Source organism: Sciurus carolinensis, chromosome 15 (genome assembly GCF_902686445.1).
Source record: "Sciurus carolinensis chromosome 15, mSciCar1.2, whole genome shotgun sequence".
In the NCBI taxonomy this organism is placed as follows: Eukaryota; Metazoa; Chordata; class Mammalia; order Rodentia; family Sciuridae; genus Sciurus; species Sciurus carolinensis.
In genome coordinates this window covers 10,617,227-10,632,239 of record NC_062227.1, presented here as the reverse complement: position 1 = coordinate 10,632,239, position 15,013 = coordinate 10,617,227, and the positions used below count along the sequence as shown (strand labels likewise).

Below are 15,013 nucleotides of genomic sequence, written 5' to 3'. Positions count from 1 at the left end.
ATAACCCTGAAAGTGATTCTTACATTGTCTGTACCCTGATTATGGTTCTACTCTAACCTTGGTGCTGACCTATCTCTAACCTAGAAGTTAAACTTGTCCATGAACTTGATCCTCACCTTGACACAGACTCATCTTAGACTGATGTTCACCATAACTCTGACCCTGACCCTGACATTAACAAGATCCTCACATTCACCCTAACCTTGACCTGACAATAAACCATCTCATACTAATCATGACCTGGAATCTGACATTGTCCCAGGATGTTACCTTGAATAGGACACTCACTGTCAGTTTGACTTTGAACTTCAACTTCACTCTGCCTCTAGACTGAATCCCTCACCTTGACAATCATCCTGACCCACTGTGACCTTGAACTTGACTGAATTATACATACAGAGTGAAACTAATCTACTTTGACCTGATCATGACCCTGATCCTGACAGTAACCATGACTCAGACCTCAATTTTAACCTCACCTTGTACATTACCTTGGATGGATGCTGACATCAACTTGGCACTAATCAAATTTGTTCTTCATCCTAACACTTCCTGCCTGTGACTCTCAAATAACATTGACCCTCATAGTGGCCTCTTCCTCATCCTTACCACTGACCCACAGGCACAATCTTTCACTTGACCTTTACACTTAACCTACTTTAATCCCATCAAAATCTTAAACTTGACTTTGAACTTGGCTTCTAACCCAAAAATTGAACTACACCCTGACACTGACCCTCATTATGTTGACCCTTAAGACTGATCCCTATCCCTGATCCCTCATTACACTGAACTTACACTTGGACCTACCTGACCTTGACCATAGGTTATTGATTTTCATCCTGACTGAGACCTTGACCACATTTGTAGGCAAAATAATACCACCCCCAAGTCCTTATAATGGTTTTACTATGATTTGAGTGTGTTCCTTAAAGGTTTTGTGCTGGAAGCCAGGTTCCCCAATATGGCCATTTTGAGATGGTAGAACCTTTTAAGAAGTAGGACTTGGTGGAAGGCGGTTGGGTCATTGGGAATACCACTCTTAGAAGAAATTAATATAGTTCTTGTGGGACTAAGTTAGTTCCCATGAGAGCAAGTTATAAAAGAGGAAGCTTGGCCCCCTAAATTCTACTGGCCTCTTCCATGCCTTGTGATCTTTATGTGCGCCTATCATGATGCCATTCATTATGAGGCCCTTACCATAGGATGAACAGATGACACTACCTGATCTTGGATTTGTGGCCTCCAAAACTGTGAACTAAATAAACCTCTATAAAGTACCCAGCCTGACATATTTTGTTATGGTAACAGAAAATGAACTAAGATGCATGGTAAAAGGAACTTTGCTCAAGATGTGATAAAGGATATAGATCTTGAGATGGAAAAGTATCCTGAATTATGCAGGTGGGTCCAAACTAATCACATGCATGAGCCTTTCCCAGCTGCACTGAGAGATGAAATGGAAGGAGGAGGACGAGGACTTGACCCAATTATTGGCTTTGAAGACAGCATTTGGGACCCCAAGCCAAGGAAGCCAGGTTGCCTCTATGAGCTGGGAATGTCTCTCCACTGGCAGTCAGCAAGGAAATGGAAATCTCATTCTTAAAATCACAAGAAACTGAATTGTGCAAACAATCTTAACCAAGAAAATGAATTCTGTCCTAGAACCTGCAGTAAAGAATGCAGCCCACCTGATACTTTGATTTGTCCCCAAGAAGACTTAAACCAGACTTCTGACCTATAGCTATAAATTGTGTGTTGTTTTAGGACACAAGTTTGTGGTAACTTGTTAAGGCAGTGGTAGAAATATACTCACCTTGACTTTTAATTGATCTCGAACTTGACAATTAACCTCATGCTTACCCTGACCTGGCATCTGAATTGAACTGGACCCTGACGTTATCTTCATGTTGAATTTGAATCTGACAGTAACCCTAATCCTGAACATCAACTACACAGTTACCCTAGATATTTACTGTCAGCCTAGATCCAACTCTCCACCTTAGTTCACCCTGACAATGACCATCATTCTGATCCTGACCTACCCTATTCCTGAACTTTACCTTGACCATGAATAGAACTTAACTCCAATCCTGATCATGACCCCCACACTATTATGACCTTATCCTGATTTTGAACTTAATCCTGGTTATAAAACTTCCTTCACATTGATTTTGATCTTGAATGATTCTCACAATGACCATGGTCTGACCATGATCCTCCACTTGCCGCATGCTTCACCCTGGATTAGACACACCCTCATTCTGATTCTTACCCTCACTCTGTCCCTGGTCATACCCTTGCATACTAGCAATAACCCTGAACTGGAACTTGATCTTCACCTTGACTTACCCCAAACTTTACCCATATGCCAAATCTGATCTGAACCTGGCAAGATCCATGACAAAGACAGGGTTGGGTTATGTCCAGGATCAGTATCCAGCTAGGACAAGGGAGGCGCCAAGGAGGGGGAAACAGCTACTGCATGGATGAAGGCCAGCCCCAAGAGTAAGAGGGAGGCCAAGAGTGACTGAAAGTTGAGGGGTGGGGCTGAGATGAGGGAAAAGCTAGTCAGAGGGAGGAGAAGGGTCAGGTTTAAGTTCAGGATGAGAGTAGAAGCCAGGGAGAATGAGGGTAAAGCTACGGCCAGGGCAAAGACCAGGGGCATTGCCAAAGTCAAGACAAAAGCTAGGGTCAGGTCTGGGACAGGCAAAGGTGAGGTTAAGGATTATGGCCAAAATCATGCCCCTGGTCAAGGAGAAGGCCAATGGTTAGGAGAGGAAAAGGAATAGATTGAAGATCAATGATAGAACCAGTGAAGGTCAGAATCCAACCAGGGAGAAGGACAACGGTAGTGAGTGGGACAATTGGGTCGGAAGAAGAGCAGGGGTAGTGAGAGGGACCGTGAAAGGGCAGTGTCAGGGCCAGGGTGAATGTCAGTACAAAGATGTTGAGAGCAGTGGGGGCTGTGTAGGTGGAAGTTCAGAGATCGCGAGCAGGCAGAAGCGCAGGAGACCCGCGCAGAAGATCGCCTTGGTGAGCGGGATTCAACAGAGTGTGGCGGAAGTGCCGACGCGAGGGAGTGTCCGCTCGCCCGTGGCGGAAGTGCAGTATAACGTAGCGGGGCGGAAGGGAAGCGCAGCGGGTGGGCGGGGCTCACCGAGCGCGGCGGAAGTGGGGGTGTGGAGGTGGGTACCTGTGCTGGCTGGGGCCGCGCGCCGCTGCGGAGCGATGGCCCGGCAGCTGGGTGTGCACGAGCTGCTGCACGTCTTCTCCTTCCTGGAGGCCCGGGACCTGCTCTGCGCCGCGCAGGTGAACAAGGTAAGGCGCTGCGCCTGGGGTGGGAGGAGGGCCTGCCCCGTGTTCGCCCGGCGTGTCTGAGGCCAGGGGTTTTTCCTTGGGGACCCGTGGGGAGTGGGCGAGGTCCTCGGGCTGCTCCGAGTCCAGTCGTGCGGCCGGATGCGGAGGATCGGCGGGGTGCCTTGGCGCCCTGGGAGGTTTGGTCCTGGGGTTGCTGCAGGGCTGCTGAGCCGAGCATCTCGAGCAGGATGCGCGCTCCCTGCCCTTCGAGCTCATCCCTTAGGTTGGCTTAGGGGTTGTTTCTCTTCTTATTTCCTGATTTTCTGAAGTACTCTGGAGCTTTCTTCCTGTTTTTTTTCTGCTTTACCAGTTTTCCGCGTTCGAAAGGCAACGTCCCTGTTTCCACCCGTGGTGGCCCCATCCCTCGCCATTTCCTTTACGGCTGTGCTCTTGAAACACTTGTCGAAATAACCTCATCTGCTGCCGCTGCAGTACACAGGCCCTCTGCATTCTCTCTCTGAAGGACTCGGCTCGACTGTATAGGTGCCTATTAATATAATGTATTTGTGTAACGCCTGTTTTTCCTTGCTGGACTCATTCTAAGAGAGGGATTTTTGTCTTTTTCATCACTGTGTCCCTTGACATTTAGTGCCCCCTTAGTAAACGTTTGTTGAATAAAAAGACTTAAAAAGCACATTATTATTCCATTTAATGAAAGGGTTAGTAGATATCCTCATTTGAATGCCATAATCATAATTTTAGATAAATCTAGTATTTTTACTGATAAGTGATTTGTTTAAGGTGACTCAGAATCACTCACTGGGCTGAAATTGGATCTCTGTTTTTACAGAAGTAAGCTAGGGGTAATTGAGGGGCATAATTTGAAAGAAAGGTGTGTTACACACTTTAATATATAACAGCATCAACTTTCCCTGGTAATAATTTCTCCATAGATAAAATGAGATCAGTAATTCCTGCCTCATGATGTCATTATAAAGACCAGGATCTAACAGAAGGATCTTTAAAGATGGGTAGTATTTATTTTGCAAGCCCATATATTACATATTATAGATCTTTCAGAAATAGGATTTGGTTTGGGTTTTGAAAACAAGAGTTCATTTGGGTTTTGAACTACAGCAGTAGAATGGAAAATGCTTTGATCTTTGCTTGGTTTGATTTTGCAAAACAGAAACTTTACATCTTTACTTTTCCCTAAAGACCCAGGAGATTTTGGTCTAGCGGATGCACGAGGTTGTTGAAGGGGGAACCTGGGCATAGAGAAGGTGGTGGTTGCTTCTGCCATGACTTGGAAATACACTGTTGTGGGATGGGACTTGCAGAGCCACTGGACCACCTAAGGCTCTAGAGAATCACCCACTGAAGTTGTTTATGCTCCAGAATCCAGGGTGGCTTAGCTGGAGAGGCCAGGAAGTTCCAGGTGACAGTGTGGGCCTGAGGGTCTAGACAGCACCCTGATCCCCATTCAGGACCTTCCTGTGCCTCTGGAGGATCTTTCTGCAGAGAAGTTGTGAGAGAAGGGCCCGCATAGCACCTTCCCTGTGAGACTTTTCTCATTCCACATCTTGGCATCTCTGCACATCTCCTTTATCATGCCTTAATTTACTCTATTGCTTCAGCCTTTATGTAAGGTCTTCTTTTCTGATCTCATTCCAAGTCCGTCCTTCTCACAACAGCCAGAGCAATCTTCCTCAGATGTGGTTGCTGCTGCTACTCGCCTGTTTAGACTTCTCAAGTAACTTCCATTAGTTTTGCCATTAGGACTTCAGGGGGTTGTTCGAAGTCAGTGTCCAGCTCCTTTTCCCAACCAGAATCTTATGTTCTTGTTCAGGCTAATTAATCTTTTTTTTTTTTTCATAAAAGAAAAAGTGAATCATATTTGCCCAGCTGTTCTGCCTCTGTGATGCCTCAGCTGTTCTCTTAATAACAACTATTCATCCTTTGAAACTTGATTAATAATAACTTTCTGAGCCCCACTAGGCCCTTATCCTTCACCCCCATTGAGTTTCTTCTTACTCATAATATGAATGTTGTTTGGGATTTTTGTTTTTGTTTTTGTTTTTTGGTACCAGGAATTGAACCCAAGGGTGCTTAACCACTGAGCCACATCCCCATGTCCACAGTTCTTTTTTGGGGGATGTGTTTTGTTTTATTGTTTTGTTTTGGTACTGGGGACTGAATCCAGAACCTAGGGGCACTTTCCCGCTGAACCACATGCCCAATCCTTTTTTTATATTTTATTTAGAGTTTATGCTAAGTTGTTTAGGCTGGCTTTGAACTCGTGATCCTCCTCCCTTAGCCTCCAAGCTGCTAGGATTACAGGCATGCGCCACCATGCCCAGCTATGAATGTTTTTATTTAATTGTCTAATTGTGTTTCTAACTCCCCAAGGCAAGTTTTCTGGAGTGCAGGGACTAGGTCTGCTCTGTCCCTTTGTCCCCTTTGCAGGCTTGGCAGGCTGGGTTCTAATTGCCTCTTGACTAACTGACCAGACATTCTCTTCTCTCCCTCCTTGTTCTAGGTTTGGAATGAGGTTTCAGGGACCACAGAACTATGGAGGTAAGTGAAGGAAGAACCAAAAGTGGCCCTACAAAGGAGAGATGGGTGCACTGGATAGTCTTCTGAGTGCACTCTGAATTTCTAGCTCTGTTGAATGCATAAAAGTGATTATCCCTGACCCTACCAGCAGAAAGGTTCTTTGGTTAGGGACATAAGGCTGTCAAATGGGAGACTCACATAGGTAGGGTTTCCAGACTCAGAAGCAGAAATGTACAGCAGATGAATGCATTTGATTGACAGAAGACAAATGAACAGAAATATGATCAAGTTACTTTTGTTTTAATTCAGCTTTTATTTAACAACATAGCAATGTAAGTATGTATGATGTTAAAACTTAAGAATGGGGAAAGAAAAAGATGTGTCAGATCTCTTACCTCTTGCTGAATACAGTCCAGTCTGTTAGCCAGGAGTTTGTTTAATCACTCATAGAGGGGAAACACCTGTTCACACATCAAAGTTTCTTTGAAAGATGGAGAGAATTTTTAGGATAATTATGCCTTGAGATATTTGAGAAGTCAGGAATGCCAATCTTACCATGTTTTGTTTTCAGGATTATAGAGCACTTTTGGGGGGCGGGTACTGGGGATTGAACTCAGGGGCACTGGACTACTGAGCCTCATCCCAGCCCTATTTTGTATTTTATTTGTCTCACTGAGTTGCTTAGCTCCTTGCTTTTGCCGAGGCTGGTTTTGAATCACGATCCTCCTGCCTCAGCCTCTTGAGCTGTTGGGATTAGGAATGAATGAATTGACTGATGATCAGTGTAACTATTTGTAGAAGTCCTGGCAGTGGATTGGTCATATTTAAATGGTCGAGATGCCAATCCTACCCAGAGTCTTTCTTCTCATCTTTGCTAAGCCAGAGTAGAAATTTTCCCTATGAGTAAAATATGTACATATATATATATATAATTATTATTATTATTATTTTTTGTACCAGGAATTGAACCCAGGGGCACTTAACCACTGAGCCACATCCCCAGCCCCTTTTTATATTTTATTAGAAACAGGGTCTCACTGAGTTGCTTAGGGCCTTGCTGAATTGCTGAGGGGCTGGCTTTGAACTTGTGATCCTGGGATTACAGGCGTGTGCTACTACACCTGGCTATAGTATATATTTCTTTGAGAAATTAAAAAAAAAAAAAAATTCTGGCCTGAAACAGTGGCAGATGCCTGTAATTCCAGTGACTCAAGAGGCTGAGACAGGAGGATTGCAAATTGGAAGTCAGCCTAAGCACCTTAGTGAGACTCTCAAAGTTCAAAAACCCTTAAAATGGAGTGGTGATATAGATCAGTGGTAGAGCTCCCCTGGGTTCAGTCCCCAGGACCATAAGAAGAAAAGAAAAAGAAAAACATTCAGCACATCACTTAACCTCCACAGAGTGTCACTGTTACTATGTTGTGCCTTCCAGGTTCCTCATATAAGTTTTTCTTATGTCTGCAGGTCAGATCACAAGTGGATTTTTAACTACTATTCCATAGTGTTTTGTCTTAATTTTAGCATAAAATTATCTCTCATGATTGTTTTTTCTTTTTGTAAGATCTCCTTTATTTTTACATGTTGGCAGTTAGTGCATGTGAGCCAACCTTATGCAGGCCAAACAAAAAAATCTGGGCCTCTTTACCCATAGACTGTCAGTATGCTACTTGTAGTGAAAAGACCAGAGATTCAGCAAGCACAGTGGGTCTTCTTCCTCTGTGGGCACTAGAATCCTTCTCAATGTGTTAGATTTCCAGTGTCTGGCACAGAGCCTGCCACATGGGTGCCCAGTGAGTATGCAGGGCAGGATAGTAGAGACACTCTGTGTAGCACTAGTACTTATTCAGACCATGGGGCTGTGAATCAGTGATTTCCCATCTGACCTCATTCTCCCCCTCTTGAGATATTAGTGCTGGACTAGAACCAGAGGATGCTCCATTAGCTGTGATATACCCTGAGTGCCGAAAGCCTCCATCCATAAGGCCAGGTGTCCACTCTCCTGGGACTCAACTTCATAGCATCATAAGCTGCTCCTTTCTTCTGGAACTTAATTTGTGACAATTTAACGGTACAAAGGAGGCAGGAAAGAAATGGACCTGTATAGGAGCAAATGTTTTGTATACTATTGGAATTAAGTTACTAATCAAAACATTGTTATAAACTAAGGTTTAAATTTTGATTTCTAAGGCAGCAACTAAAAAGTATCAAACAAATAAAAATGGTAGGAGAAATGATGAGGGAGTTAAAATTATATGTAGCATGAAAGAAGGTGGTAGTGGAGGAATAGAGGGGAAAAAAGGCATAAAACACGGAAAATAAAATAGAATGACATATATCTCCTGTCTTATCAGTAACTGTATGAAATATGTTATGCACTCAAAATGGCTAAGATTGACCAAACAGATTTTAAAAAGTGATCCATCTGTATGTTGCCTACATGAGACAATTTATTTGGTGGGGCTGGGAATAGAACCCAGGGCCTCACACATGCTAGGCAAGTTCTCTACCACTCAGCTATGTCCTTAGCCCTGAGATAAACTTTAAATTCAAAGATACAAGTAAGTGATAATGAAATAATGGAAAATGATGTGCCAGGCTGATAGTAACCGAACTCAATGGCTGTACTAGTGTCAGTCAAGATAGACTTCAAGACAAAAAAAATGTTACTAGAGACAAAGTGTATTTTATAATAATAAATGGGTCAATCTGTCAAGAAGATATGACATTTATATATGTCCCTAGCAACAGAAAACATGAAGGTGCTGATAGAACTAAAGGGAGAAATAGACAATTCAATAATAAGAGTTTGAGACTCTTGAATCCCAGTTTTTTAACCTCTCTTGCTTCTTGGTCCTCCCATGTAGAATGAGGATATCATACCTCATTGGGTTGATGAGATATATAAAAGGGCACTTTATGTTTGACAGGTGGTAAGATTCATTCAGTGTTATCTTTGTCCCCATCTTACAGGAGAGGAAATCAAGATGTAGGTCCATAACATCAATTGTCCAAGGTTTCAAAGCCAGTAAGTGGCAGAGCCAGGATTCAGAGCTAGACCTGTTGACTCCCAAATCCTTGACTGTTATATTCTGTCTGCCTGGAATTGTCGGTCTGTTTTTAGACAGCTGAGTCTGAGACGCTGGTCTTCCCACATGGTCCTGGGCACACAGACATGGAAACAGTACTACCTCTGCCGGTCCGAGCTAGAGTTCCGAATGGAGACTGGGCGGCCAGAGAAGGACTACATCTGCAAAGCAATTGCTGGGCACACAGGTATGAGCTGTAGAATGTAGTAGATATTGCATTCCTACCGCTCACCTTTCCTTGGTCAAGTCTTTTTTTTGTACAGAGGATTGAACTCAGGAATGCTTAACCACTGAACCACATCCCTAGCTCTCTTTAATTTTGAGACAGCATCTTGCTAAGTTGCTTAGGGCCTCACTAAGTTGCTGAGGCTGGCCTTGAACTTGACTCCTTCTGCCTTACCCTCCCAAGTTGCTAGAATTTCAGGTGTGCACCACCATGCCCTGCCCTGGGCAAGTCTTATGGGATTTGGCATTTCAGTGAGTGACTTGGAAAGTGCCACTTGATAAGTACGTATCTTGTTGGGTTCTGTGTCATTTGTGTTATGTCACAGTAACCCCATGAGGAAAAGAATCATCACATGTATTTCAGAATAGAGAGAAACAAAAACTAATGGACAAGGGAGTAGTTCAAGATCAAATGACTGGTGGGTGATGGTCAGTTCCTTGAGTAGGACCCACTTACAACTATACAGAGCTAGTTCTTTTCTGTTTTATTGTCCCCTGAGTGAGTGCCCGTTGTGTTCCTGAGAGAGAGAGAGAGAAATGGCATTCCCGCCAGCCCTTTTCACTGAATGTTCAGATCCCAGGCCATCTCTCTGTTCTCTTGCAGGAGAGATAGATAAAGTGGCTTATGTCTCAACCAGTGAGTACCGGTTTGACAAAAGGGAGAAGTCTGTGGTTTGCACTGTGTCCTCAGACTGTACTGTCCGTGCCTGGGACTTGCATGAGGTAAGCTAGTCTAGTCCCTAGGAAGGGAAGGCAGGGAAGAAATTGAACCCTTGGTTTTTGTGTTTCTTTGGTCTTTATGAGGTCCTTGTCTTTATAATCTTACTTAATTATTTTGCATAACTTTTTTTTTTATACTGGGAATTGAACCCAGGAGTGCTGTACTATTGAACTACATCCCTAGTCTTTTTTATTTATTTATTTTTTTGTGGTGCTGGGGATTTGAACCTAGGGCCTTATGCTTGCGAGGCAAGCACTCTACCAACTGAGCTATATCCCCAGCCCTATTTTTTGTTTTGAGACAGGGTCTCCCTAAGTTGTTGAGACTGGCTTCAAAAAAAAATTTTTTTTAAATATATTTTTTAGTTGTAGGTGGATACAATAACTTCACTTCATTTTTATGTAGTATTGAGGCTCAAACCCAGCGTCCCACATGTTCTAGGGGAGTGCTATACCAGTGAGCCACAAGCCCAGGCCCTGGCCTCAAATTTGACATCCTCCTGCCTCAGCCTCTTGAGTCACTGGGGGTGGAAGCCCCCCTTTGCTGATGAAAAATATGAGCTTGTGTTTGCCTCAGTCACTATACCAGGTTATACTTGTAACAAGTGTAGGGTGAAGTGTGTTTGAAATTTGAGTGTGACTTACCTCATATGACACATTTTTGCTTTCTTGGGGTTTTGTCTCAGGGAGATGGACTTTACCAACAGTACTTGGGATGGGACTGAAGGAAGGAATATATCTCTGAATTGTGAACCACATTGTATCCTACAAACCAGGAGTTCTACCAAGGGCCACACATAGATAGAACACAAGCTCCTGTAATGGATTTTTTTTATGGAAATTATAGATTATTTCACATTTTTGAATACTCTGTGTAAGCCAGAGCATCTTTTAGCACCTTGCCTTATTTTTGTGTTGCGGATTAAACCTTCCAGGTTCTGGTAAGTGTTCTACCACTGAGATACATACCCAGCCCTAGTGCCTTACTTTGTTAAGCACTCTCGGTAAGTGGGTGTTCATCTCTCCCTATTCGTCAGGTTTGCTGGAAGTGGACTTTATCTCTAAGAAGTGATAGGCTCCTTCCAGGTGAACTTAGTGTACAAGAGGGCCACCACAGATGAGAGGAGGGACCACTGACCAGGGCTAACCAGCACCTCAGGAGATCTAGCAGAGCTGAGGTCCTAGCTCCACCCTGACTCCCTATGGGGTCATCTCATTTCTTCTGACAGAAACCTGCCAGTGAACTGTGACATGTGGCCGCATCCAGACTTGGACTTAGGTCTTGGGTAGCAGGAAGACTTGAGGGCTGCAGCCTTCCATAGTTGCCAAAGCAAAAAGGTCCTCATCTGAGTAGAGAGTGCTTTGACGCAGGGACTAGCGAACTTTTTCTCTGCAGAGCTAGCAGTGAGAATCTTAGACTGTGCAGGTCAAATAGTTGCTGTCACATCTACTGAACTGTGCTGGTGGGACACAAAAGCGCCATAGACAGTATGTAAGCAAATGAGAGACTGTCTTCCTTTAGAGCACATGAGTCTGTCAGTTCAAAACCATCTTGGACAATGTAACAAGACCCTGATTTCAAAATATGAAATTTCCCCAGTCAGTCTTTGATTTGCAAGCTTCAGAAGTCTTTTTGAATTCTTTTTCTGTAATCTGAAAAAAAGGAAAACAATACTGTAAGAATAAAACGTTGCTGAAAGATTGAATTCACTATTGAACCTTCTGTCTCTCTTATGGTTTTTACCAGCCTTTGCTAGAAAATGACCATTCCTTCTAAATTTTTAAATATGTTACCCTAAAACTATTCCTTGTTGCCTATGATTTTCTCATCTTTCTGGTTGTGATCTGGTCCTTTCTCATTTCTACTAGTGTGTCTGTGTTTTTATAAATCCTGTGGGATTCAGTTTGCCAATAATTCATTTAAAACTTTTTGAATCTATAGTTATGAAAAATTGTTTTCATTTTAAATTTACTGAGGAGTATGTGTATATTTATGGGATAAAATATAATTTTAAAATTTGACAGTGTATGTATCTGTGGAGTGTATACAGTAATACAGTACATGCAGACAGTGTGTAGTGATTAAATCAGGATGATTAGCATTTCAGTCTCTTCAAACTTTTTTTTTTTGGTGTTGGGAACCTCCTGACTAGTTATTATAAATTATTTCATAAGTTGTATGCTGTAATTACCCTATTGTACTATAGAACTCCAGGACTATTCCTACTGTATTAACCATACATTGGTAACCTGTCATTTAACATCTCTCTCCTCTTGCCCTTCCTAGTCTCTGGTGACCACTGTCACACTCTCTTTTATGCAGTGGACTTTTTTAGCTTCCATGAATGAGCGAGAACAAGTAATATTTGTCTTTCTGTGCCTTGCTTATTTCACTTAACCCAGGTCAATCCAGATTGCCACAAATGACAGGAGTTCATTCTTTTTATGACTAAATAATATTCCATATGTATACACATACCACATTTTAATTCATTCATCCATCAACGGATATCTTGGTTGATTGCCTATCATAGGTATTATGAACGGTACTGCAATAATCAAAGAAGTGCAGGTATCTCTGAAATAATGATTTCATTTCCTTTATATATGTACACAGTAATAATGTTGCTGGATCTCTTTCTAGTTTTTTTTTTTGAGGAAACTTCATACTGTTTTTCATAGTGGCCATACTAATTTACTTTCCTAACAGCGTGTGAGAGTTGCCCTTTCTCCACATTGTCATAGCATTTGTTATTTTTTGCTTTTTTGTTTAATTGCTACTTGGACTAGGGTGAGATGATATCTCATTGTGGTTTTTGTTTGTTTGGGTATTGTGGATTGAACCCAGGGTTGCTTTGCCATGAGCTACATCCCAGCTTTGCAGGTCAAATAGTTGCAAGGTCTTGCTAAGTTGCTTAAGACTTTGCCTGCTAAGTTGATGAGGCTGTCCTTGAACTTGCTGTCCTCCTGCCTCAGCTTCTCAAATCACTTGGGTTACAGGCATATGCTGTTGTGCGTGACTCATTGTGTTTTTAATTTCTCTTTCCCTTGTGATTGGTGATATTGAACTTATTTTCAGAAACTTATGGTCATTTGTGTGTCTGTTTTTCTTTTATTACTTCAGTGTAGTGTACATAATAGTTGGGTTCATTTTGACAAAATCATAAATGCATGGAATTTGATTTACTCCATTTCAGTCCCAATTTGTCTTTTCTAGAAATGTTTGTTCATATATTTGCCCATTTAAAAAAATCAAATTATTCGTTCTTTTGCTGTTGAGTTCCTTATATATTCTGGATTAATATCTCATTGAAGGAATAGTTTACAGATATTTTCTCCCATTCTGCATGCGTGTTGTCACTTTTGTTGATGGTTTTCTTTGTTGTGCTGAAGCTTCCTATTTTGATAGAAGCCCATTTGCCTGGTTTTGCTTTTGTTGCCTTTGCTTTTGAGCATTATGCAAAAAAATCTTTGTCTGTATTGAGGTTTTGAAGTGTTTCCTCCTGTTTTTTTATAGTAGTTTCATTGTTTTAGGTCTTACATATAAGTCTTTGATCCATTTTGAATTGATTTTTGAGAGGTACACATTTAATTTTGTTCTCTTTTCATATGTAGATCCCAATTTCCCAACACCATTTGATGAGACATTTTCTCCAGTTTCTTGCCATCTTTGTTAAAAATGAATTGAGTGTAAATAAATAAATTGTATTATTTTCTGAATTTTCTGTTGTGTTCAGTTGATGTGCATGCTGCCTTGCTTACTATAGTAAGGTAGCTGAGACATGTTTTGAAGTGACATATTGTTTTGCTTCTAGATTCTAGATCTGTTTTGCTCAGGATTACTTTATTTATTCATGGTCTTTAGTGATTCTATGTAAATCTAATGTTTTTTTTTTTTTCCTTCTGTTTCTGTGAAGAATATCATCGATGTTTTGATGGGAATTACATTGAATTTATAAATCACTTTGGGTAGTTTAGACATATTATATTCTTCCAGTCTATGAACATGGGATGTCTTTGTTTTTGTGTGTGTCTTATTCAATTTCTTTCAACAGTGTTTTATAATTTTTATTGTAGAGACCTTTCACTTTCTTGGTTAAATTTATTCCAACATAGATTTTATTTTTTTGTAATGAGACTGCTTGATTGCTTGCTTTTTTTTTTTTTTTTAAGTACTTTTACTTTCTGCTATGAAAAGCACAATTCTACTTATTACAGTTTGGATCATACCATTTGAATAATTATTCATTATATTATGATCATTTCAGGAAGAGGGCACAAAGCCTTCTGTCAATTTATCTGCTACCCAAATGTTCAAATTTGTAATTAATTAGGAGAGAATATAAAGAAAATACAATTCAAAGATAAATCTAGTCATTGAGTAGTTCAGTGTGCCTTATAATTTTCCCATTTCTGTAGCAACTGCCAAATTCATGGCTGCCTACAAATTTGGGAATGGAAGAAATCGTAGAAGTGGATTTAAAAAAAAACTGTCAGTAAGCTAAAAAGAATATCTGACATTTCAGATTCATTGTATCAAAAAACTTCTGTAGTACTCTTGGACTTCTAAAAAACTCTTGGAGTGTTGAAAGGCATTGGACTTCTCAAAATTTGTTGCATTTCTTCATTTCCTGAGTGACCTGGAGGGGAGAGAACACAGATGATCCTGCCTTTATCTGCCTTACAGTACTTGAGTTCAAAATCAGTCTTGTATCTGAAAGGACAAACCCCAAATGAATGGGATTGCTTTCTTGATTTCTTTTTCAACAAGTTCGTTATTGGTGTATAAAAATGCTTCGTTATAGCTGAGCACGGTGGCACATACCTGTAATCCTAGCAGCTCAGGAGGCTGAAGCAGGAGAATCCTGAGTTCAAAGCCAACCTCAGCAAAAGCGAGGTACTAAGTGACTCATTGAGACCCTGTCCCTAAATAAAATACAAAATAGGGTTGGGGATGTGGCTCAGTGTTTGAGTCCTGAGTTCAATCCCCAGTACCCTCCCCCAAAAAAGAAAAAAAATGCTTTGTTGTTTGTTAGTTTTGTATCCTGCCTATTCACTGAATTTGCCTATCCATTCTTTTTTTGGTGGTGGAGGGGTCTTTAGGTTTTTTCTGTGTATAAAATCAT

General features: G+C 41.4%; 1 protein-coding gene across 3 annotated transcripts in view; it reads left to right on the top strand.

The window, feature by feature from the left end:
• Nucleotides 1–3,175: 3,175 nt before the first annotated feature.
• LOC124965546 (F-box/WD repeat-containing protein 12-like) overlaps nucleotides 3,176–15,013 on the top strand; it is a 61,163-nt gene continuing 49,325 nt past the window's right edge. For 2 of the 3 annotated variants that reach the window (XR_007105197.1, XM_047526570.1), the window contains exons 1-4: nucleotides 3,176–3,321; nucleotides 5,840–5,877; nucleotides 8,978–9,129; nucleotides 9,772–9,890. Coding sequence is in view for 2 of the 3 variants with exons in the window: in XM_047526570.1 (XP_047382526.1) it covers nucleotides 3,232–3,321; nucleotides 5,840–5,877; nucleotides 8,978–9,129; nucleotides 9,772–9,890 (399 nt within the window). In the remaining variant the exon portion in view is untranslated. Of the gene's footprint in view, nucleotides 3,322–3,670; nucleotides 3,844–5,839; nucleotides 5,878–8,977; nucleotides 9,130–9,771; nucleotides 9,891–15,013 lie in introns of all 3 variants that reach the window. The other variant, XM_047526571.1, reaches the window with a different exon arrangement.